At 36.2% G+C, this 24,062-nt stretch overlaps 1 protein-coding gene and 1 long non-coding RNA gene across 2 annotated transcripts in view; one reads left to right on the forward strand and one right to left on the reverse strand.

Moving 5' to 3' along the window:
- Positions 1–20,905, reverse strand: part of DSG1 (desmoglein 1) — a 41,660-nt gene extending 20,755 nt beyond the window's left edge. Inside the window, exons 1-6 of the mRNA XM_067699400.1 lie at positions 20,709–20,905; positions 11,262–11,297; positions 10,866–10,997; positions 9,557–9,712; positions 7,805–7,949; positions 2,166–2,332 (exon numbers count right to left, since the gene is read on the reverse strand). Coding sequence (XP_067555501.1) covers positions 2,166–2,332; positions 7,805–7,949; positions 9,557–9,712; positions 10,866–10,997; positions 11,262–11,297; positions 20,709–20,756 — 684 coding nt within the window. The 5' untranslated portion in view covers positions 20,757–20,905. The remainder of the gene's footprint in view (positions 1–2,165; positions 2,333–7,804; positions 7,950–9,556; positions 9,713–10,865; positions 10,998–11,261; positions 11,298–20,708) is intronic.
- Positions 1–24,062, forward strand: part of LOC137203377 (uncharacterized) — a 173,024-nt gene that overhangs the window by 119,898 nt on the left and 29,064 nt on the right. The gene's annotated exons all lie outside the window — the stretch shown is intronic.

Below are 24,062 nucleotides of genomic sequence, written 5' to 3' on the forward strand. Positions count from 1 at the left end.
CAAAACTACAGTGAGATATCACCTCACACCAGCCAGAATGGCCATCATCAAAAATCTACAAACAGTAAATGCTGGAGAGGGTGTGGAGTAAAGGGAACCCTCTTACACTGTTGGTGGGAATGTAAATTGGTATAGCCACTCTGGAGAAAAGTATGGAGGTTCCTTTAGAAACTAAAAATAGAGCTACCATATGATCAGCAATCCTACTTCTGGGCATATATCTGGAGAAAAACATGGTTCGAAAGCATACATGCACCCCAATGTTCATTGCAGTACTGTTTACAATAGATGAAAGCAACCTCAATGTCCATCGACAGATGAATGGATAAAGAAGATGTGTTACATACATACAATGGATATTAGCCATTAAAAAGAGTGAAATACTGCCAGTTGCAAGAACATGGATGTACCTGAAGATTTTCATACTAAGTGAAGTAAGTCAGACAGAGAAAGACAATATCATATGATATCACTTATATACAGAATCTAAAAAAAAAAAAGATACAAATGGACTTACTTACAAAGTGGAAACAGACTCACAAACTTAGAGAATGAACTTACGGTTACCAGTGGGGGAAGGGTGGGGGGACGGATAGATTGTGAGCTTGGGACTGACATGTACACACTGCTATGTTGAAAATAGATAACCAACAAGGACCTACTGTATAGCACAGGGAACTCTGCTCAATATTATGTAACAACCTAAATGGGAAAGTAGTTTGAAAAAGAATAGATACATGTATATGTATAACTGAATCACCTTGCTATATACCTGAAGCTATCACAACACTATTAATAACTATACTCCAATAAAAAGTTTAAAAAATAAAATAGTTAACCAACAAGAACATACTGTATAGCACAGGAAACACTGCTCAATATTCTGTAATAACCTAAATGGGAAAAGAATTTGAAAAAGAATAGATACATTTATACGTATAACTGAATCACTTTGCTGCACACCTGAAACTAACATAACATTGTTAATCAACTATAATCCAAAAAAAAAAAATTAGAAAGAATAAAATATCTGCTCTGGTGGCTTGCCAGTGATTGCAGAGTTCCTTTACTTTTTAGAGCTCTTCACCATTACAACTCTTTTCATGTTAAAGGAAACCCACTGGGCCCTTTAAGAAAGTTTGAGAGAGAAATACCTAAATAGTCAATTTCTTCTTATGGTAATTTTCAAACAAGTAAAAAAGGACATAATGGTAACCTAGAAACTGATGGCATTTGGATCAATAAAGAGTGTTAAAATAATCTGATTTATCCTAAATCTAGGAATCATTAGCAGGGAGATGTCATTTTAAAATAACTATAATACTTAAAATGAAATTTAATTAAATATCAAATAGAAAATAAAACTTCCTCATTTATAACTCTAAAATATATGCACATCAGTTATATTCTATCCACATTAAAAAACGTAATGGAAAAAGTTGATATTTTAAAATTAAAACAAGGGACCACATGACATTATAGAAACCATGCAATGCTGGTTCTAATTTGGTAACAATCAGTAATTATGTTTTTATTTGTAAATGAAAAGACTGGCCTGGATATTACTTAATTCCTATCCATCATTTTGATTCTGTGATTCATTTCCCAAAGTACTCAGTGGGCTGTCAGTAGGTGAGATATAGGAAGAGAAAAAAAAAAGGGTTCTCTTAAATGCGCCTAGGATATGCTGGCTCAAAGAAAGATAAACAAACAAATAAACAAAACAAAAAGGAAAGATAAACAAGTTTCTTAGCCTGTAAAAATTCTTGGAGCTTCTACCGTGTTCACACTCATTGCGACTCACCAAGATGGGAGACATAATAGCAATTGTTTCTTAAATTTATTTCATTATAGGACATACTTTAAAAGAAAAAAAAAAAAAGGAGCTTTTGCCTTTACCTTGTGTGTATTTTTATGTACTCTCAGAATGTAGTTTTCTTACATTGAGACAAACGCTAAGTAAGATTAAATGAAAAATGAGTATAAAATCTATTTGAGGGATTCCTATTTTTTTCACCTCACAGATATTTATGTCATTACCATTATGTGAAAAGGTTATGTAATTAAAATTTTAAAGTACTGTTTTCTTTTTTTTTTTCTTAGAACTCTTTCTTTTAGAATCAGTTCCTTTGAGACTACAGCTCACTCAAAGAAAAAAGAATTACCTCTCTGTCCAGAAAAGTATTCATTGTTCGAATTTCTGCAGTGTATCTGTTGATAATAAACATTGGTGAATCAGAAGGTTCTTGTCTTACGATCTTGAAGGCTATTTTTGAGTTCAAATTATTTGGTTCATCTGCATCAGTAGCATTGAGCATCATCACCAGTGTATCTAGAAATTAGGAGAAATTGATTGCAAATGGACAGTTTGAATTTTTGTTGTAGTATAATATATATTGTTTTTCCCACAAGGTGTTAGGGTTAGTTGGTCCATATAATGGGCACTCTATCATTTTCCCTTTCTACTGCTTCGACATACCAATATCTTAGCTCCTTTCTATACCTTTGTCTTGATGAAAAGATCACATTTTACCAGGGAACTTAGACATTACTGATAGCTAGAAAACAAAGAAATATTTTCTTCTGCCTTTTCATTTCTTATTCTAGTATAATTCTTTTTTAAAAAGGCTGCTATGGTGAAACAAAATGATATAAGGCCAGACCAACTCATTCCCAACTATAGCACTTTCTAGCTATGTGATCTTGGCCTCAGTTTCCACATCTATAAACAGGGATGATAATAGTACCATCCTCATTGAGTTAATGAAAGAATTAAACATCTATATGAAGAAAATTATGTGAAGTTCCTATTGAATAGTGCACATTCAATAAATATATATTATTGTTGTATTTTGCGTGGTCTCTAGTAAAATGCTAAGTAACTAGTAGGTTTAAAAAAATGCTTGTTTAATTACATACTTTGTCCTATCCCTCACTTTTTCCAGTAATCTTATTAGCAGTTTTGATGAAGAACACTGGAGAATGTGAAAAGCTTCCAGCATTCATAAACTAGACTTCTCTACAATCAACTCTGTTCCAAGCACAATTGGCCTGTCTGTAGACACCAACTACCAGCTCCCATTTCTCTCTCCCTCAATCTCTGTGTGTGTATTCATTTCAGCATCATTTTTTAAATGTTTTCAGAGGCATTTAATTCATTAATTATGGTGCGTTCATACAATGAAATCTCATGAAATTGTTAAAAGGAATGAAGAAACATGTATTTCCTAATATGGAAATATGTTCAAAATATATTTCGATAAAAACTCACATTGTGGATAAGTATGTAAAATATGGTCACATTTGTTTCCTCTTTGGAAACACGTTTATATATATTTACATGATTATAGAAAGTATGTACCTAAGTAACTAGTGATGGTACTTGCCCCTGAAAAACGGTGCTAGGGAGAGCAAAGAACGCATTTCTATTGTGTTTTTACTCATATTTTGTGAATTTTTACAACAAACATTCTTTTTTTTTTAAACATCTTTATCGGAGTATAATTGCTTTACAGTGTTGTGTTAGTTTCTGCTGTATAACAAAGTGAATCAGCTATAGGCATATGTATATCCCCATATCCCCTCCCTCTTGTGTCTCTCTCCCATTTCCCTTATCCCATCCCTGTAGGTGGTTGCAAAGCACTGAGATGATCTCCCTGTGCCATGCAGCTGCTTCCCACTAGCTATCTATTTTACATTTGGTAGTGTATATATTATCAATGCTACTCTCTCACTTCGTCCCAGCTTACCCTTCCCCCGCCCGTGTCCTCATTCTCTATGTCTGTGTCTTCATTCCTGTTCTTCCCCTAGGTTAATCAGAACCTTTTTTTTTTTTTAAGATTCTATATATATGTGTTAGCATACAGTATTTGATTTTCTCTTTCTTACTTCACTCTGTATGACAGACTCTAGGTCCATCCACCTCACTACAAATAACTCAGTTTTGTTTCTTTTTATGGTTGAGTAATATTCCATTGTATACATGTGCCACATCTTCTTTATCCATTCATCTGTTGATGAACACTTAGGTTGCTTCCATGTCCTGGCTGTTGTAAATAGTGCTGCAATGAACATTGTGGTACATGACACTTTTTGAATTATGGTTTTCTCAGGGTATATTCCCAGTAGTGGGATTGCTGGGTCATATGGTAGTTCTATTTTTAGTTTTTTAAGGAACCTCCATACTGTTCTCCATAGTGGCTATATCAGTTTACATTCCCACCAACAATGCAAGAGGGTTCCCTTTTCTCCACACACTCTCAGCATTTATTATTTGTAGATTTTTTATAATGGCCATTCTGACTGGTGTGAGGTGATACCTCATTGTAGTTTTGATTTGCAATTCTCTGTGATTAGTGAGGTTGAATATCTTTTCATGTGTTTGTTGGCAATCTGTATACCTTCTTTGGAGAAATGTCTATTTAGGTCTTCTGCCCATTTTTGGGTTAGGTTGTTTGTTTTTTTGATATTGAGCTGCATGAGCTGCTTGTATATTTTGGAGATTAACCCTTTGTCAGTTGCTTCATTTGCAAATATTTTCTCCCATTCTGAGGGTTGTCTTTTTGTCTTGTTTATGGTTTCCTTTGCTGTGCAAAAGCTTTGAAGTTTCATTAGGTCCCATTTGTTTATTTTTGTTTTTATTTCCATTTCTCTAGGAGGTGGGTCAAAAAGGATCTTGCGGTGATTTATGTCATGGAGTATTCTGCCTATGTTTTCCTCTAAGAGTATTATAGTGTCTGGATTTACATTTAGGTCTTTAATCCATTTCGAGTTTATTATTGTGTATGGTGTAATGGAGTGCTCTAATTTCATTCTTTTCCATGTAGCTGTCCAGTTTTCCCAGCACCATTTATTGAAGAGGCTGTCTTTTCTCCATTGCATATCCTTGCCTCCTTTATCAAAGATAAGGTGATCATATGTGTGTGGGATTATCTCTGGGCTTTCTATCCTGTTCCATTGATCTATATTTCTGTTTTTGTGCCAGTACCGTACTGTCTTGATTACTATAGCTTCGTAGTATAGTCTGAAGTCTGGGAGCCTGATTCCCCCAGCTCCAGTTTTCTCTTTCAAGATTGTTTTGGCTATTCGGGGTCTTTTGTGTTTGCATACAAACTGTGCAATTTTTTGTTCTAGTTCTGTGAAAAATGCCATTGGTAGTTTGATAGGGATTGCATTGAATCTGTAGATTGCTTTGGGTAGTATAGTCATTTTCACAATAGTGATTCTTCCAATCCAGAAGCATGGTATATCGCTCCATCTGTTTATTTTATCTTTGATTTCTTTCATCACTGTTTTATAGTTTTCTGAATACAGGTCTTTTGCCTCCTTAGGTAGGTTTATTCCTAGGTATTTTATTCTTTTTGTTGAAATGGTAAATGGGATTGTTTCCTTAATTTCTCTTTCTGATCTTCCATTGTTAGTGTATAGGAATGCAAGAGATTTCTGTGCATTAATTTTGTATCCTGCTACTTTACCAAATTCATTGATTAGCTCTAGTAGTTTTCTGGTAGCATCTTTAGGATTCTCTATGTATAGTATCATGTCATCTGCAAACAGTAACAGTTTTACTTCTTTTCCGATTTGGATTCCTTTTATTTCTTTTTCTTCTCTGATTGCTGTGGCTAAAACTTCCAAAACTATGTTGAATAACCGTGGTGAGATTGGGCAACCTTGTCTTGTTCCTGATCTTAGGGGAAATGGTTTCAGTTTTTCACCATTGAGAACGATGCTGACTATGGGTTTGTCATATATGGCCTTAATTATGTTGAGGTAGGTTCCCTCTATGCCTACTTTCTAGAGAGCTTTTATCATAAATGGGTGTTGAATTTTGTCAAAAGCTTTCTCTGCATCTATTGAGATGATCATATTGTTTTTCTCTTTCAATTTGTTAATATGGTGTATCACACTGATTGATTTGCGGATATTGAAAAATCCTTGCATCACTGGGACAAATCCCACTTGATCACGGTGTATGATCCTTTTAATGTATTGTTGGATTCTGTTTACTCGTTATTTTGCTGAGGATTTTTGCATCTATGTTCATCAGTGATATTGGCCTGTAGTTTTCTTTCTTTGTGACATCTTTGTCTGGTTTTGGTATCACGGTGATGGTGGCCTCATAGAATGAGTTTGGGAGTGTTCCTCTCTCTGCTATATTTTGGAAGAGTTTGAGAAGGATAGGTGTTAGCTCTTCTCTAAATGTTTGATAGAATTCGCCTCTGAAGCCATCTGGTCCTGGGTTTTTGTTTGTTGGAAGATTTTTTTTTTTTTTTTTTTTTTTTTTTTTTGCGGTACGCGGGCCTCTCACTGTTGTGGCCTCTCCCGTTGCGGAGAACAGGCTCCGGATGCACAGGCTCCGGATGCACAGGCTCAGCGGCCATGGCTCACGGGCCCAGCCACTCCACGGCATGTGGGATCTTCCCGGACTGGGGCACAAACCCTTGTCCCCTGCATCGGCAGGCAGACTCTCAACCTCTGCGCCACCAGGGAAGCCCTGGAAGATTTTTAATCACAGTTTCAATTTCAGTGCTTGTGATTGGACTGTTCATATTTTCTATTTCTTCCTGGTTCAGTCTCGGAAGGTTGTGCTTTTCTAAAGATTTGTCCATTTCTTCCAGGTTGTCCGTTTTATTGGCGTATAGTTGCTTGTAGTAATCTCTCATGATCCTTTGTATTTCTGCAGTGTCAGTTGTTACTTCTCCCTTTTCATTTCTAATTCTGATGATTTGAGTCTTCTCCCTTTTTTTCTTGATGAGTCTGGCTAATGGTTTATCATTCTTGTAGCAGCATTTTTTAAAGTTTAAACTGTAGGTATAGTATTTTAACGAATAGAATTAAAATGTAAGAATTATTTGAACTTACAAGAAGTTATACCACTTAACAGTTAAAAGTAACTATGGTATGTTGAAGTTTTGAATTCAAATGAGACATTATCTCTGCTGTTTTTTTAAATATATCTAGGACAATCTTCAATGGTACACTAAGCAGTTAATATACTATCCCACCCAAGTGACTGAATATTTGGCAGTTAAAATATTTCCTTTTACAGTAATCCATAAGGAAGCAATTGCACGTTTAGAATTTTAAAGCCCTTGTGTAAATACTGGTTCTAGTTTCTAGATTTTCTGGTGCCCCTGTACTATCATTCCTTGAGATGGTCAGCTTTAAATATATTGTACATGGAGGACCAAAGAGGATTAGGTTTGTAATACATTTCCAATACATACTATCAGTGACTTGAGTAAAAACAAACAAAACCCATATTTATTAAATCATATATAAGAAGGGGCAACAATGCTTGTTTTGCATTTATTTGTTGTCAAAGAAAAGCTCTTTAAGATTATGGCTACCAAATAGCTAGTCTGGAAGTGATTTCTATGAGTGACTTTAGAGTCGTTAAAATTAAAAAAAAAAAAAAAAAGGCAGTATAAATAGAAATGGATGAGATTCCCCTTCAAAGTAGTCAGGTTGGGAGGCTAAATTCTCCCAGTGCCTCTGTCACCATTGTGCAAAGTACTTTTGGATTTTTTCCTTAGGAATCTACTACAGAGCTGGTGTGTGAGAAAATGCTTCCTATTACTTTAGAGTTGCTCCTTGTGTATGACAGTTGGAGCTGCTTCCACAGTTGAGGGTAAAGCCATTATGGAGATTTCCTCATGCCTTCCTGTTCTACATGCTTTTCCAACCTTCTCTTTTACATTCATGATGTAGTACCTTGACAGAGTTTAGCCTCTAGTTGTCTGGCTGTTAAGAATGATCTGGAAGCTAAAATAGTCTTGTTTACTTAATAAAGTAGACTACTTACTGGCATTAGAATTTTCTTCTATTTGTCCTAGAAACGTAGACATAGAAAATACCGGAGGGTTGTCATTTATATCCAAAACCCTGACTCTGAGCTCGAGAACTCTCTCTAAATCTTGACCCAGTGAATCCACAGCCCGACAATAGATCTAGGAGAGAAAAGAGGAATAATTACATGGTGCAACACGTATTTATTAAGTTCTTGCTTTCTCTGAGCATTATGCTAGGCATTGTGGGAAACTAAAAGAACAGTAAGACATATTATTTCCTACTTGAAGGTAGATACAAGTAGTACTTATAATCAATAAGGGGAGGCAAACACTAACTCAAAATCCCATTTGAGAAAAGGTAACATGATAAGTTACACGAAGGAAGAACAAAATTACTGTGACTTCATAGGAGGATGTAATGATTGAGAGATCTTCCAAGAAAATTTCAACAGGTGGAGCAGGGAATTGGCAGGGTGTTTCAAGCAAAGGGATTTACGTGAGGAAGGAAACGGAATGGTGAAAACTCGTTGTTGGAATTAGGAATAGGGGTTATGGGACTTGAGAATGTGACAAAGGAGAGTCACACGGGGGCTTCAGAGAAATATAGCATTCATGGGATAGGTGTGGCTATGTGGGTGTTTATATTATTATTTGGTGTATGTAAGTGTAATGTATACTATTTTGCCTATGTGATATACTTCATATAAAATGCATTGTGCATCAGGAAAAGCTAATAGGCTGGCATGTTGATTTAGAGTTTTCAGGGAAACATTGTGGGAGACAAGGCAGGAATACAGACTTGGAACAGAAGACTAAGGAATTAAAGTAGTTTGAGGCATATGGAAAAGCAGTATGAGTGAAAGCCTGCAAGCATAGATTACTATTTGGAGGCATTTTGGAAAATTATGGGGTTTGAATAGAAGAGGTTACAAGATCAAAGAAAGTTTTAAAAATGTCTTTAGTTTTATTTTTCAAGTATTAACAAGTGTTGACCCTAATGATAGATGGAAATGGATTAGCAGCCAATGGAGCAAGCAGAAGAAAGATGAAAAAACAAAGTTGATTGATTAAGGTTCTTGGACAGGTAATTATGGAAAAATAGATAGCTTTTGGGATAAGCAGCTGAGAGAAAGAAGAAAATCGATCCCATTTTTGGATTTAATTCAGAACATTTCTGAACTGGAGGAGAGAGAATTAATTGTGGGAGTTTGTGATGAAGGGCCTCAGACTTTTTAATGAAGTTGGTCACATGTCAGCTTCATAAAGTGGAAATGAGGCGGAGGGTTTGAAGTTTTGTCACAGCAACTGTAAAGAATAGAGTGAGATTCGTTAAGGGTGAATTAAAGTATCTCCAAGGCACATCCTGAGTTCAAGTTCACATTGAGCAATGTGATTTTATCATAAAGTATGTTCACTCAGGAAAGACTCCATCAGGAGCTCCAGAATCATCATTTGGCACTGGAGTTAGGAGGAACCGATATTCTCAACTGAATTAAAGTAAAAGAAGTTAGGTGCTTGCCATTCCAAACAAACACTTTAGCTTGACACCGGGGACTGACCAGAGGTTAGCATTTTTGCTAAGGCAGTTAAGCAAACACTCCTTTCTCTCTTAATCTTTTGTTTCTTTTGGGTCATAAGATGCTCATGAAATAAGGGACAACCAAAAATGCCTAATATTGAGACTCTTGAAATCAAATCAAGTATGATCTGAGCTTAAGATAGTCCAAAAATAATATAGGCCTGAACATACATATTCACCCACTTACGATGAAAAAAGGGGTGACCTCTCGATCAACTATGGATGTTATATTAATTTCACCAGTTTTTTGATTAATAACAAAGATTCCGTAAGGTGGTTGATCAATTCCTACTCCGGAGATGCGGTATGTAACTTGCTGGTTTGCAGCACAATCTGAGTGAATCTGCAGAAAGAGCACAGGTGAAAACATACATTACAGGGAGCAAATCAAGAGTGCTATGTCAAGAGTGCAATTCTCAACTATCTTGAGAATTGCTGAATGTGAGTATCTGTTATCTTTTGAGAAATGCTGGAAATAGAGAATTATTTTCCTAGATAAGAGGAATAATAACAGCTTTATATTTTCAATGGTAAATGACAACGTAATAAAAGAAATTCAATTTCTGTTTCTATCAAATTAGAAAAAAGTAAAATATCACCCTAATAAATCTAAATCTATGCAGTCATCTTTCATGCATTCATTCATTCAACATTTACAATGGATCGTATTATTTTTAGTCTCTGTGCTAACGTTGAGGCTAGAGTAGAGAGCTCCTTGCAGTCTTAAGGAGTTTACCAATATTATTACATAACTTTGATTTTTTGATTAAAAAAATTTTTAATGTAAAGTTTTAGAAGAAAGTTTAAAGTAGATTTATGTAGGCGACAAGAGTTATCTGACTGTGTAGAAGATTTTAATTTTGAAAATGACGAGGATGTGAAACCAGGGCTCTCTTGGAAATAAAAAATTGTATGACTGTAAGCAATCTTATGGGGAAATCTCTGTGTAAATTTGTGTATATATGTTTGTATGTGTGAATCTGTGTGTGGGGATATGTTTCCGTGTATGTGTGTGCGCACATGCGTGTGAGCACGTGTGTGCAAAAGGAAGAAAAGGGAAAATAAAAGGAAAAGAGCATATGAAACAGGGTACATTGTGAATGTCCATAACAAAGCCAAAAGTAGGAATTCAATTCTAAGAAATTAGGAGGCAGAAGTAGCACACATTGAAATAGTTCCTGTGAATGTGCTGAGCATTAAATTCATTGTATAAATCACTATATTTTTTTCATCTAGAGTTTGGGGTGACATATGATCATGTATATTAATTTCACCAGTGTGGTGAGTCAATGTTTAACTGTTTACCCGAGTGCCTAAATTTCTTAATTTATACTTATAATGGCTTCAATTTTCATAATCTGAATGGCTATAGTTTTGTTCTGTATCATAATTTCTCAGTGAGATGTGTTCATAAAATATTTAAAAGATAGGTTCTTTTGAAAATTTAACTCCATCCATTCTGATTTTCGATTTTATGCTTTGGGGTTGATACTTACTTTGGCGATTGGGTTCCTCTTTGAGTTGTCCTCACCTTCACGGCAGGCTGCAGCGAACTTGATCCACTCACGTTTTTGCCTCCTGATGGAACGCCACTTGATGGTGCCATTTTTACTGTTATAATCTCTGACCTTGGGTGGGCAGGATAAAGTAATAGTATCTATTAACTTTTATTCATAATTCACATTCCACTGGAGCTTTTGGAGGATGGGGTAATTATAATGTCAGAAAGAGAGGATGTTTCATTGGGAAAATTGGTAATTTTGATAATCTATTAATTTTAGCATCACATTAACTTTACTTATAAGGATGAATTGTCTTTGGAAAATATGTTGCTTCTCCCAAACCATTTTTCTTATTTTTAATTTGGAAAAAATTAATTTGCTATATGTTACCTGGATTTGAAATTCACTGTTAACTTCCAGCACCACCTATAAAAAATAAGATAACCATAATTAATTTTTAACTGAATGCTTTGTAATTCATGCTATCTCACTGCTTAAAAAAAATTAAGCAATAGTCTTGTGAGTCATTAGCAGGTGAATCTAGTTTTATCTCTCAAGTTCTGATGACTATGCTAAGGATTCCTTTATGTTTGGTTTTTACCTTTCAATTTTACTCTTCTTTTCATTACTTTTATTGTTAACCTCTTTTTCATTCTTAGCCTATGCAGATACTTGTAATCATATGAGCTAGGACATTTGAAGCTAGAACCCAGGGAGAATGAGAGTTAGGAACTCAGGACCTCTTAGTAAATCTTGTGCCTGAAGAGCTGGAGATACTCGGATGCTATTTAGTGATTCAACAGCATGTTATGATACTAAAATATTTGATGATAGTTTTGGGATCTGACTAGCCAAGGATGGAAACAGAAAACAAAATTTGGAGTAAAGAAAGGATATAAAGGAGAAAATATCAGGAAAGCTTTGGAATATTTGCTTTTTCACTGTCCAATTCTAGATGGAAGATTTTCTAGTATTCTTGAAAATCTTAAGGTGATAAATCTTTAATTTGCTTTGAAATATGAGAATAAAAAGTTCTAAAATAAAAACAATTTTCTTTATGTAAAAATGAGTTCATATTTGATATTTTATTGTTGGCACTAAACAAAACAGATGATATAAATGCATCCTTCCATAGCAATGAAAATAAATTACAAGACTGTAGGGACAAATTGCTGTATAAGCAACTTTCATTAGTCTTTTCTCCTGCATTAAACAATTTCCCGGTCAAACAAGTGAGCTAGTCAAACAGAGCTCTGCCTAGTTTCAACTCTGGCCTTGATCTTTACATATGATTTCTAGTGAAAATCATACATATAATTTAAATTATTTTTCTCTAGAAACAAAGGCATTTCTAAAAACACACACACTTATATATTAAGTCTAATATATCAATATGCTTAGGACATTGTAAAATATCTATCTAAAAATTAGGTGTGGATTTGAAGGGTTTGTCTATATTTATTAAATTTAATTTAGAATCATTAAAGATAGTGTAAATTCTTAGCTTTTATTTTTCCCTAAATAAGAAGTTTTGAACTTTATCTGTTTTTTTTTTCAGAATTGCTAATTATGAAAACTGTTATCACAGTTAGATTTTATCTGGACTGCTGATAAAAGAAATTATAGTTTGCATTTTAAAAAATACAAATAATAGTAATTTCAAAATATAGTAAATTACTTTTTACAGTTAGTTTCAATTTCACCATTAAAGAAAAATAAAATTTTAGTCTCCAAGTACATATTTTTAAAAATTGCCATAATTGATAATTCAGGAAAATATGTGTTTATGGTTAATATGAGTGTGTAAAGAGATAATGTTTTTATTATAGGAATTATACACTCCTGGTATCTATTTAATGTTAATCATTACCATTAATCACCATTACAGTTCACTGAATGATAACTAAGTACTAGGCAATGTGTTTAGAGAAATCCGTGCATTCAATCTTCATTAGTACATGTGGTCAATACTATAATTGTCTCCATTTTACAGATGAAGAAATTGAGGTTTGGATATTAATTTAGGGCTAAATACAATCCAGAACAATTCAGCCTAAATTTGTTCTTGAGGTGTGGGTTTTACAATAAAGTATAAGAGCCTATTCCAAGTAAATTACTAAGTAAAATATACTACAAAGAATTGACATTATTACAACTTTGAGAATTCAAAATAATTCTGATTTTAATCTAATCTCATAATATCCTTGTGAATTAGGAAGGCTTATATAAAATAATAACAACAACAATAATAGTAATACTATGGGGTAGGGGAGGGGGTAGGAAAATAAATGGCCCAAATCATCCAAGTTACTTTGGACAAGTAACTGAAATGTTATTGTAGAGTCCTTCTTGGGCACAGAATTGAAGTGATGTTAATGCAAATGTGTATTTCTTGCTACCTCTGAACTCTTGAACACTTCTTGCTCTTGTTTGTAGGAGTGGGACGACTGGGGTGTGGGTGTATCTAATTTGTCTGTTTGGAAGCCATTTCTTCATAGCTACAGAGTTGTGTATGCATCTGTTACCTGTCTTGTACTTCCGTTACCACACTGAAGTGTCAGTGCCTGCTGTTTGTTTTGGAGAACTATGCCAGATGACTCAGAAACCTTGCAACTTTATGGAGCTGGGTCATTCTTTTTCCCATGAGTAGCAACTTAGGCAGAAGACCAAACAGGTTTCACCACAGTGTCAGGCTCTCAACTGGATTAGTAATTAAAAAACTGCCGAGACTGCTTAAAAATGTGTTTTGTTGACATAACTTTATTGTGATTTGCTCCGAGTCCAGAAAAAACTCTGAAACAATGTCAATCTTGGACTTTCAAAGGCAAAACCATGAGATAAAAGGAGGACTTGGTAGAGTCAGAAAACAGTGTACTTCCTCGATTCTCTGAGCTTTAGTTTTCTCATTTGTGAAATGGTGGGGGTAGACTAAATTATATACAGTTACCTTTTCAATTCTGACATCAAATCCCTGTGTGCAGTAGGAAAATATGGAAGTTTTTTGATCACAGTAAAGGCATGATAAAATTGTGGGTTTAAAAGATTACTCTGCCAACAATTGGTGGGAGTGGTGGGAAGAGTCAGTGATTACAGGCCACCAGCAGCTGAGTGTTTTGCATGAAATCAGGCCAGAGATGAGAAGCTGAACAGGAGCAGTGGCCATGGGAACAGACAGGGCAAGATCAAGGGGGAGATACTGCATGGTTGAAATTGACAGGGCTTGAGAACCAATGGGATGTGGGAGTCAAGAGAGGGAAGAAACTCAGGTGGTGGCAGTTTTAAATGGGCAGATCAGGAGCAAGGCCATAGCAGAATTTAGCTGGTTAGAACACATCAAGTTTGAGATGCTAGAGAAAGGCCTGGGCAAAGATGCTTAGCAGTTTGAAATATGACTTGGTACCATGAACAATGGTGGTCCAAGACTGATATATGGAGGAATATCTTCACAGGTAGGTTAGTTGAAATCATGTGAGAATTTGAAATCCCTCAAGAATACAGCAAAGAAACAGCCTGTGGGTGAGAATGAAACTAGGGGATTCCCTACATTTATATAACTGGGAACAATGACAAGAAATGAGAAACAAAAAGAGAAAAAAGAAGAAGTGGCTGAAAAAAAAATAGGAAGAAAATATCATTGGATATCAAGGATGTCAAAGGAAGGGAAAAGTGAAAGACAGATGGGTGTGAACTGTATCAGATATGAAATAGTTGAGCAGAGTGAATCCTGAGGAAATCTGAGATTTTCTGTGACCTTGAACTAGATGCTTTCAGTTGGATGGAACAGGCCCTTTCTGACTGAAAGAAACTGGGGAATAAGATGGAGGGGAAAAGGACATAAACCATTTTATTTTCTTTTGCCTGTGCTGCGAGGCATGTGAGATCTTAGTTCCCTGACTAGGGATCGAACCCGTGCCCCCTGCAGTGGAATCATGGAGTCCTAGCCACTGGACAGTCAGGGAATTCCCGAGGGCATAAAGATAGTCACTTTTCTAAGAAGTTTGGTGATTAAAAAAAAACCAACAAAAATATGTGATGGTAGAATTAGACGTAGTGTCCAAGGAAATATTTTGGGAGAGGGAGATGGGTTTTTGAAGGACGAGAAAGAGGAGAGAAAGAAATTTTCATTTGAAAGCGGAGAGGTTCAGAATGAAAGTCCTTGGAGATGTCATGATGGGGAGAATGGGAGGGAATAGGCAGAAAGAAAGGACTTTGAAGACAGAGAGTAGGGAAGAGAGGAGGATGGAGATGAAAATCACTTGATTGGAGAGAGAAATTGAAGGACACTATCCTGAATGATCTAGACCTTGTCCCTAGAACAAAGATAAGGTTATTTGGGGGCAATTAGGGGACTAGTTTCAATTCTGAAATGAGTTGGGAATATGTTCTGTGGAGACTGTGACAGAGAATCACTTAGAGATGAAGACAGCGTTGTCAAGCTGAGTACATCTCAACTCTCTTGACCTCTGCCTATGGGTGTTGCGGTGAGTCGCTTAGCCATTCGGTGCCTCAGTTTCCTCAACTGTATATGAGACTAAAGCCCTTTCCAATTAAGACATTCTAAGAAAGCAGTGCATAATTCACTTACAGTGCATCCTCAATGAGTCCTCCCTGAATCATTATTTTAGGAGCCAATCCACGTACTTTTTTAAAAAGCCACAAGACACAAAATTGCATGCTAATTTCAATGACTCTCTAATTATACTCATTTTTAGTTATTTCTTTTGATATTGAGGTTTACATTTCTTTGCATATAATAAAAATGGTCTTGAAAGTAGTAAGTGATTTTTATAAGGAAAACCTCTTGCATTTAATAATTGTAAGGTAGTCTTCCACAGTCTCTTGATAGTTTTTTAAGCATCAAATTCTGATGTGTTTAACTGTTATATACATCACAAGGATGAACCTGAGATAAAGCTAAAATATAATAATTTGCTTCTTTTAAAAAAACCTCCTGTTTTGTCTTTCCTTTGTATTACTTGGACAATAGCTATCAGTCTGGAGTTGACAGCACCTTGATAGCTCATTCCTCATATTTGTTTATTGGTTTATTTGTTTATTTGACAAATACGTATCAAATGTATATCCATACTTGGGTGTGGACCCAAGACTGGATTAAGACTTTCAAAGGGCTTAAGCCCTAAAACTATTATGGTAAGCCTTAGATTAAATGTAAATGTAATAGTGCATCGTAAAAATACATGTTAGGGAAATTCAGCGTGATTATTTTCATGTTTAATGCCCTGATGATTTTTTGGAGTGTGTGGGGGGAGAAAAAGATAAACTAGCCCCAAATTCCCTTTTGATGCCTCTACTTTGTGAATTAGACATCTACTGAGCAACCTTGCACTGGTGCAAGGCACTGTGAAGGATACCAATGTGAATCAGAACAGAACCTGCCCTCCAATAACTTACAGTCAAGTCGTTTTATGAGCAGCAGGCAGCCATTAATTTCTGAAGATGTGGTTTTTCATTAGACAAGGTTGTGCCCTGTGCTCATAGACCAACTGAGAGTATGGATGAGCAGCCAGTGGCATTTAAACCACTTTGACTTGCCTAAGTCCATTAAAGGACCTTGCATGCCAAGCATAGCCAGCAAGGGTGACATGACCCAGTGTTCTGTAAGGGTGTTCCCTCACTGAGGGAAGCATAGTGAGTCTAACTGCAGTAGTGAGCATGCACCCTGCTTCTGTGTTAGGCAATGCCTGTTAGGACACAGGGAACCTCAGCAACAGTGTCCTTGAAGAATGTGTAGTGGAGAAGAGAGTTATCAGAAATTAAGTGCTCTGGGTATAGACAGAGCCTTGTTAAGTAGGTAAATCTTGTCCTTTAGGGGCCATGCCTTCAGATTTATCCAGTTAGCATTTCCTAGTTCTTTAGGTTTTTTATTACCTAAATCAGACACAGCAAAATGTTTTACTCTGTGGCAACTCAAACCAATTAAACGATGACAAATTTGTACTCCCTATTTTCATAAAAGTGAAAGAACATGGTGATCCTAAATCTGCTGTGAAATTCCAAAGCTTTTAAGAGCATCATCATTTTGCTTAAATACAATTTATAAACTTAACAGGTGAACTGAAATGCTGCTTCCATTTTCTATAAAATATTTTACTTGGGGCTTCCCTGGTGGCGCAGTGGTTGAGAATCTGCCTGCCAATGCAGGGGACACAGGTTCGAGCCCTGGTCTGGGAAGATCCCACATGCCGTGGAGCAACTGGGCCCGTGAGCCACAACTACTGAGCCTGCGCGTCTGGAGCCTGTGCTCCGCAACTAGAGAGGCTGCGATAGTGAGAGGCCCGCGCACCGCGATGAAGAGTGGCCCCCGCTCGCCGCAACTAGAGAAAGCCCTCGCACAGAAACGAAGACCCAACACAGCCAAAAATAAATAAATAAATGAATAAAATTTAAAAAAATATTTTACTGAAGTTCTAATGTCTATAATATGTATCACTGTAATATGTGCACAAGAAAGCATAAAGAATCCTCTCTTTTGCTTCTCTTCTGTTTGGTCTGTACTAGTTTGTTAGTCCTTCTCTTGCTTTAGGCATCAATGAACACAATTATGGAAATTTAAGATGACTGGTTCCCATTAAGTTGATGAATTATGTAATAAAGTATATATTACATTCTGTGTATTTTAGCCCTGGTCCTGAGAAATACTCTAAAAACACCTGCTTTATCCTTAATAATTTCAGCTAAGTTCAAATTGTGGAGTTAGCTTATCAGGTGGTCAGAAGGGTTTTTTTTTAAAGGAAGTATTAACCATGGAAAGAAGAGAAGCTAGGCTGGTATGATGAACTGAAAAACTGATCAATCCTGGTAATAGATAAGATAGGTTTATTTGTTCTTTGAGTGTAAGCTGCAGAAGTTGGCTTTTATAGAAAAAGACACCTTGAGATTTGTATTGATTTGAGGTGACTGATGGGACCAGGTAAAGTCACAAGTAAGTTTTAGAAATCAATAGAACTATAAAAATTCTACTGGTTCTACTTTGCTTTCCCACAGTCACCATGCCATATCTTATACCACTGTTACAGCCATTCACAGAGATTTCTTATATTTGATGCAAAGGTAACATTGTTTTCTGGTCTAGAATTCATTCAAACCACCCATCAGCCCCCTGCCAGCCACACACACTAATCTCATGGAAACGATAAAGAAAGAAAAATAAATGTAGCATCAACATCATTTATTTGGCTTGCAGTGTTATAACAGCTGCAAACTATTGTCTGTCCAGCCAACTTGTCCAAATAATGGAATAGTCCTGTGACAATCTTGGTCTCTATAAGAGCAGGTTCTTCAGCTTTATTCTGCCTGATCTAACCCATTAATTTGAACAAGGTCTAAAACTTAAAGGTACATTGAGCAGACTACACAACATACTTGTAAATACATGGTTGCCCAGCTCTCAGTGGGTTTGCATTAAAGATACTACCCGCTTAAATGTCTTAAAGGTCTTCAAAATTGTCCAAATATGCTCCCTAATGTAGATTTTCACTTACCAACTTTGAGCAGAGAAGAATATAAAGACTTTACATAGATTTCTTTCTTTTTTTTTAATTGGTAAAAGCAAACATTCAGAATAAGGCAAGCAGAAAAGTAAGAGGAAGAGTTTGCTATAGTGATGGTTAATTTTCAGAAAAAAAGTATTTTAAAGCAAAAATATATTGGATAGCTCCAAAGGACATTTATCCAAATCATCTGGTAGTAAAATCAGTAGTAAAAATTAATTGTGATTTTCTAAACCTCAGAAAGTGAAATGTTTTACAAAAAATGTTACGATAACATGAAATGAAACATCTCAATTCTTTATAAATTCTTTGAGAAATAATTTTCGTAAGGTGTATGAGAAACTTATGATTGATTCCAAAGCAAAATATGGCAACAAACAAACAACCTACATATAAACAAACAAAAACTATCCAGACTCAGAAAATAAAGTACAGGGCTTCCCTGGTGGTGCAGTGGTTAAGAATCCGCCTGCCAATGCAGGGGACACGGGTTCGAGCCCTGGCCCGGGAAGATCCCACATGCTGCAGAGCAACTAAGCCCTGTGCACTACAACTACTGAGCCTGCGCTCTAAGAGCCCGCGAGCCACAGCTACTGAAGCCCATATGCCTAGAGTCCGTGCTCCACAGCAGGAGAAGCCACCGCAATGAGAAGCCCACAAGCGGCAAGGAAGAGTAGCCCCTGCTCACCGCAACTAAAGAAAGCCCACGTGCAGCAACAAAGACCCAATGCAGCCAAAAATAAATAAATAACTTTTTTAAAAAGAAAGAAAATAAAGTACAAATGCCCAGAAATCTCTCTACAAAGAAAGTTCAATGAGGATACATGATTCTGATAAAATGATATATTGTACTGAAGAACAACTAGTTACAATTGGCTGTTTAAAGGAATTTTATAGGATGTAATTAGTTAGAAATAATCATAAAAATAGTAAAAGAAGGCATCTTATAGATTCAATGAAAGTATATAAGCATCTGAATAAACTTTAATCAACTGACGCTGTAATAGGCCTTAATTGGATCAAGTTTATATGAAATTAAAAATAAAAGTATTTTATTATTGCATAATTAACAAGCACTCCTGTGTTCAAATGATGTACTCTGTGGTGCTCATTAATCCCTGCTGTGTCCCAAATTATGATATCGTCTCATCCTCAGGATCACGTCCATGGAATAAGGCTAATGTTTGAAGGGCAGTTTGGAACTACAGCTACAGCTTACTGATGCTCATTTATAACTAAATTCACTGGCTATGGCCTCTCAATTAAAAGTGAATTCAAGTTAACCAGCATATGTTGAATCAAAGATCTAACTTGTTATTATAGAAACCCAACAATCCAGTTCAAAAATTAAGCAAGTAGAGACACATATGCACCACAGCACTACATCTTGCCAAAATGTAGGACAATTTACCTGACACTCATCTCTTTGGATTATATTAACCTTATTGTGATAAAGACTACGATTTTCAGTTTTTTAACATAAGTGAAATTGAGGCAACACACTGGTGTTTCCCTTAGAATTATCTCTAAAGAGAAGACTAGTAACATGTAGGGGGGCAATGATAAAGCATTCTGTTACATTTCTCTGATCATAAAATGTACAACTTTTATGTCACAGTCATTACTGACCTTCCAGTAGTAAGAACCAGTATCATAATAATTATACTTACTCCTTTACTATAGCCATTCCTTCACCTACTATGTCATTTATAAATCTCCTGTACTGCCGTTCTTTTTGAAATTAAAAAATGTTGTTTTAAATGAAGTTATAGTTTATCACTGTGGGGCTTCTGATATTAGTGATATGGACCCCCAACCACATGTGGAACCGTTGAGATTGTTTGGATGGTGAAGCCAGTCACAAACAGCTATGATTTTAATTTGTATGGATCCTAATTTTATGCTTTAAAATTTAGAGTGAATCTACTAGCAAAGATACCAAAAGTATGGGAAAATGTCTAGGTTAAAAATCAAGATACACCTGTGAGATTAGTTTTCAAAGCCTACCTGCAAAAGAGAATTTGAACAACAAAATGCTATTAAGTAGTGATATGACTTTCCCAAATTCAGTGTTTTCCTGGCATGACTTAGCAATGACTTCGATGTCAGAGATGTGATATGATGAGTTAACACTGATGCGTTAATATGATCTTGAGTCTTCAATTAAGGAGAGAAACACTATTTAAAAATCTAATTCATAAAATCACCTTATCATTAACATAAACCTTTAACGGGTTTAGGTTGGAAGTAACATAAAAAAACATTTAAAGTCCTCACTTGTTTACAGTGAAATGATGATGGAAAGTTTTTAACAGGATCCACTTACCAGGAAAATGAACAGCACTGCAGCTGTTCTGAAGAAGGGCCAGTTCATTGCTGCTGGGTTCTCTTACATCCAAGACCAAGGGAGTTTTGTTTGTTCTTCTCTGTTCTTTTTCCTCCCCCCACTCAGCTGGTGTCTGCTTAAAATAATTTCTCAGTAGATGTTCTTATGTGCAGGCTTTGAGGTGTTTCTTTCTTCTCTGGGAGCAGGTCTGAATGTGCGTATAACCTGTCTAGATCCCCACCCTAAAAACTTGGGCTGGTCTCATTGCAGCGCTTAACAAGATCATCATTGCTCTCGGGTAAAAGCTTGGGGACACACCCTCTTCTAGCTGAAAGGCAGCTCTTTGTGAGGCATGGAAGATTCATTCCTTTATTGAAGGTTTCCAGTGGTAGGCATTTAAAATGATCAGAAGTGTGGAGAGTTGTACAACTGATAGGGGCTTTTCACCCTATGCTTTATTTACAGGTTGTTTAGCTTCTTCCCATGCTAAAAAGGCAAGTGGAGTCTGGAAGTTTATATTATTCAAAGAGGATTATCTGGCCCATGCTCCTTGCCAGATCTTCAGATCACAGTAGAACATTATAAACTTTCCATTTCTGTGGTCTTTAGGAAACAGTCATTTTCTAAGCTATTTTTTAAGAGACAGAAAATTTGCTAATGTAAAAGTGAGGATTATTTTTTAAAGCATTAGTTCATACAAGCAAAACTGTGATACTTATAATGTTCCTTGCATAAATCACAATCCCTTTTAAGTGACCAGCCTAAGTCCAGGGAAGTCTCTGTGTTCTCTCTAAATGAATATCTTCCTTCCCCAATTATTTTTCTCTCTTTAAGTTTCTGTCCTCTTCAAATGCAGTAAAACAAAATTTAAAATATCACTAAACCAGCTTAAAAGTAAACAATCAAATCCACCAATTAAAGTCCTGTTGATAATTTTAAAAATGGAAACACAGAAAGCTGTTCTTCAGGTGAGGTGGGTTAAAAGTCAATGACGATTCCCGAGCCCAGAGCCAAGAATCTATATAGTGAACCAATTAGAGCACCGGGAATACACTGGAGAAAAGGCTGCCCACACATGCAAACAGGAAACTGAATGCAGCCCTGAAGTCTGTGAAAATAAATAATGACTCTCACAGGGAAGCCTTTGGAAGTGTTCTGGGGGTAACCTCCTGTTCACCTGGCAATGTCTCGTATAAATATTGTGAGTGGCAGGAAGTCTATGGAGATCGAAATGGCAGTCTGGAAAAAGAGATCTATCTGATAAGATGTTGATTATGGTCAAAAGGTGTTAAAAATTGTCCCAGAAAGGAAGGATATCTCTGAGGGTCAGAGGTTCTCTAGAATGCTGTCATTTCACTGCAGGTATGTGGCAAAGAAGGTTCCTCCACACTGACTTGAAATTTCATGCTATTCATCATGGAGTTTAGAGGGAAGGAGGTAGGCTCCCTGTATTTACTTGAAGTGCATAAGAATGCTTATGATAGGGATTGATTGATGTGAATTAATAAAATAAAAGGAGATGATCAGGCCAAATTTCTTATTCATCAAGTAAGATAGAACGTAAGTATCGACCTATGACTTAGTCTGAGTAATGTATTAGTAGTAGGACCGTCTGACCATGAATGACTGAAGACTCACTGGGCACTGGAGGCGAAAGGACTTGCTCCTGCAAGCTTTCCACCGGCCAGTGAATGTTTTATCCACCTTGAATTCTGGGCGTGGTGCTAAGATGTACACAGGGCCTCTTCATCCATGGAATGACTCTTCCCCACACCCAGTTCTGACTCCACCCCTAACTCAAGGCCTTGTTCCACGGTACCAACCAACTAGAGCATCCTAAGGCAGCAAAGTCTCCAGCAGCTTTCTGGAGAGGAGGTGTGGCAGAACTCCGATGCTGCAGAACAGTGGCTATGTTAATTGTCACATGAGAACTAGTGACATTAAGCAAGAAATGGGGAAGGGAGTTTATGAACCACCATCCCTCCTCCTTCATCTCTTTCTCTGCCTTTTTCTTTCCTACTCATCTTAATGTCCTTAGAACAGTATTGTTCAATAGACAACTTCCTGAAATGTGGAAACATTCTCTATCTGTGCATCCACTATGGTAGCCACTAACCGTATGTGGCTATTGAACATTGGAAATGTAACTAATAGGACTAAGGAACTGAATTTTTAAGTTAAATTTAAATAGCCACATGTGGCCAGTGGTTACCATATTGCCCAGTGCAGAGAGGTTAGAGCATCACTGCTTTTATTATCTTCCATCTTATCCCAAGTCTTAATTCCTGTTCTTTATAAAGTCAGCTCCTTCTAATTAAATCTACCCTATTCTTTTGCTCAGTTGAGGGAACTCTAGCTTTCTACTTTTCCAGTCAGCACATTTGATTCCTTTTCTTTTATGCATTTCTGTTATCTCAGTTGCCAAGTCCCTTATTTTTGACTCCTTGCTGATCCTATTTCTTAATGCCAATGAATTGAGAAACTTTAAAACATAGGTAGGCAAGAGCACACACCTCTCTCATTTCTATGGTCATGTTTTCTCAGGTATTTCTTCCAGGCCCCTTATCTGTAACCTCACACCCCACTGTGGCATAAGTGCTGTATAAGGTTGCTTCTTCTCTCTGGTCTCACTGTACCCTATTTCTACTATGAACAATGTTCATTATGTGCACCTCCACTTACATACCAACAGTTCTCACTTTATGGGAATTTTATGAAATTTGGGGTGATTTTTCTGTTTGTTTTTTTTTTTTCTGGTGTTTTCTGGTAAGCTGACAGATTTCCTCACAAGGATCAAAATTCTTCTGGGAGATAATTTTGCTCTCTCATAAGGCACAGCACACCCTAGAATGTCAACCCAAGTGTCTACATTTCTATATTTTTTTCACAGCTTGGGATACTGTAATACCCTCTTGAAAGACAAAATAATCAGCATCTTTCACAAGAGGTGATGGATTCTACTGATCTAGAATTTCTTAAGCCTTATTAAAGTGACTATTCTATCTCCCTTCATTTACACAGCACCCATAGCATGGACTCATATATTCCAGAGAAAAACTTTGGAATATGTTTTTATGTTATATGTGAGCCTCTGGTGTCATATATGTATCTAAATTACCTTAATCAGCTCTAGAAATTGTTTAAAAAATAGGTGAAAGATTTTTTTTTAAATGTTAAAAGTGGAGAATTGAGATAAATGTTAAGGATAATAGGAACAGAAACGTTTGTATTTCCCTCTATATTAATGTTCCTATGAGATGTATTGATTCCAGGTCTTTTTAAAAAAATAAATTTATTTATTTTGTTTATTTTTATTTTGGCTGTGTTTGGTCTTTGTTGCTGCACGTGGGCTTT

Source organism: Pseudorca crassidens, chromosome 12 (genome assembly GCF_039906515.1).
Source record: "Pseudorca crassidens isolate mPseCra1 chromosome 12, mPseCra1.hap1, whole genome shotgun sequence".
In the NCBI taxonomy this organism is placed as follows: domain Eukaryota; kingdom Metazoa; phylum Chordata; class Mammalia; order Artiodactyla; family Delphinidae; genus Pseudorca; species Pseudorca crassidens.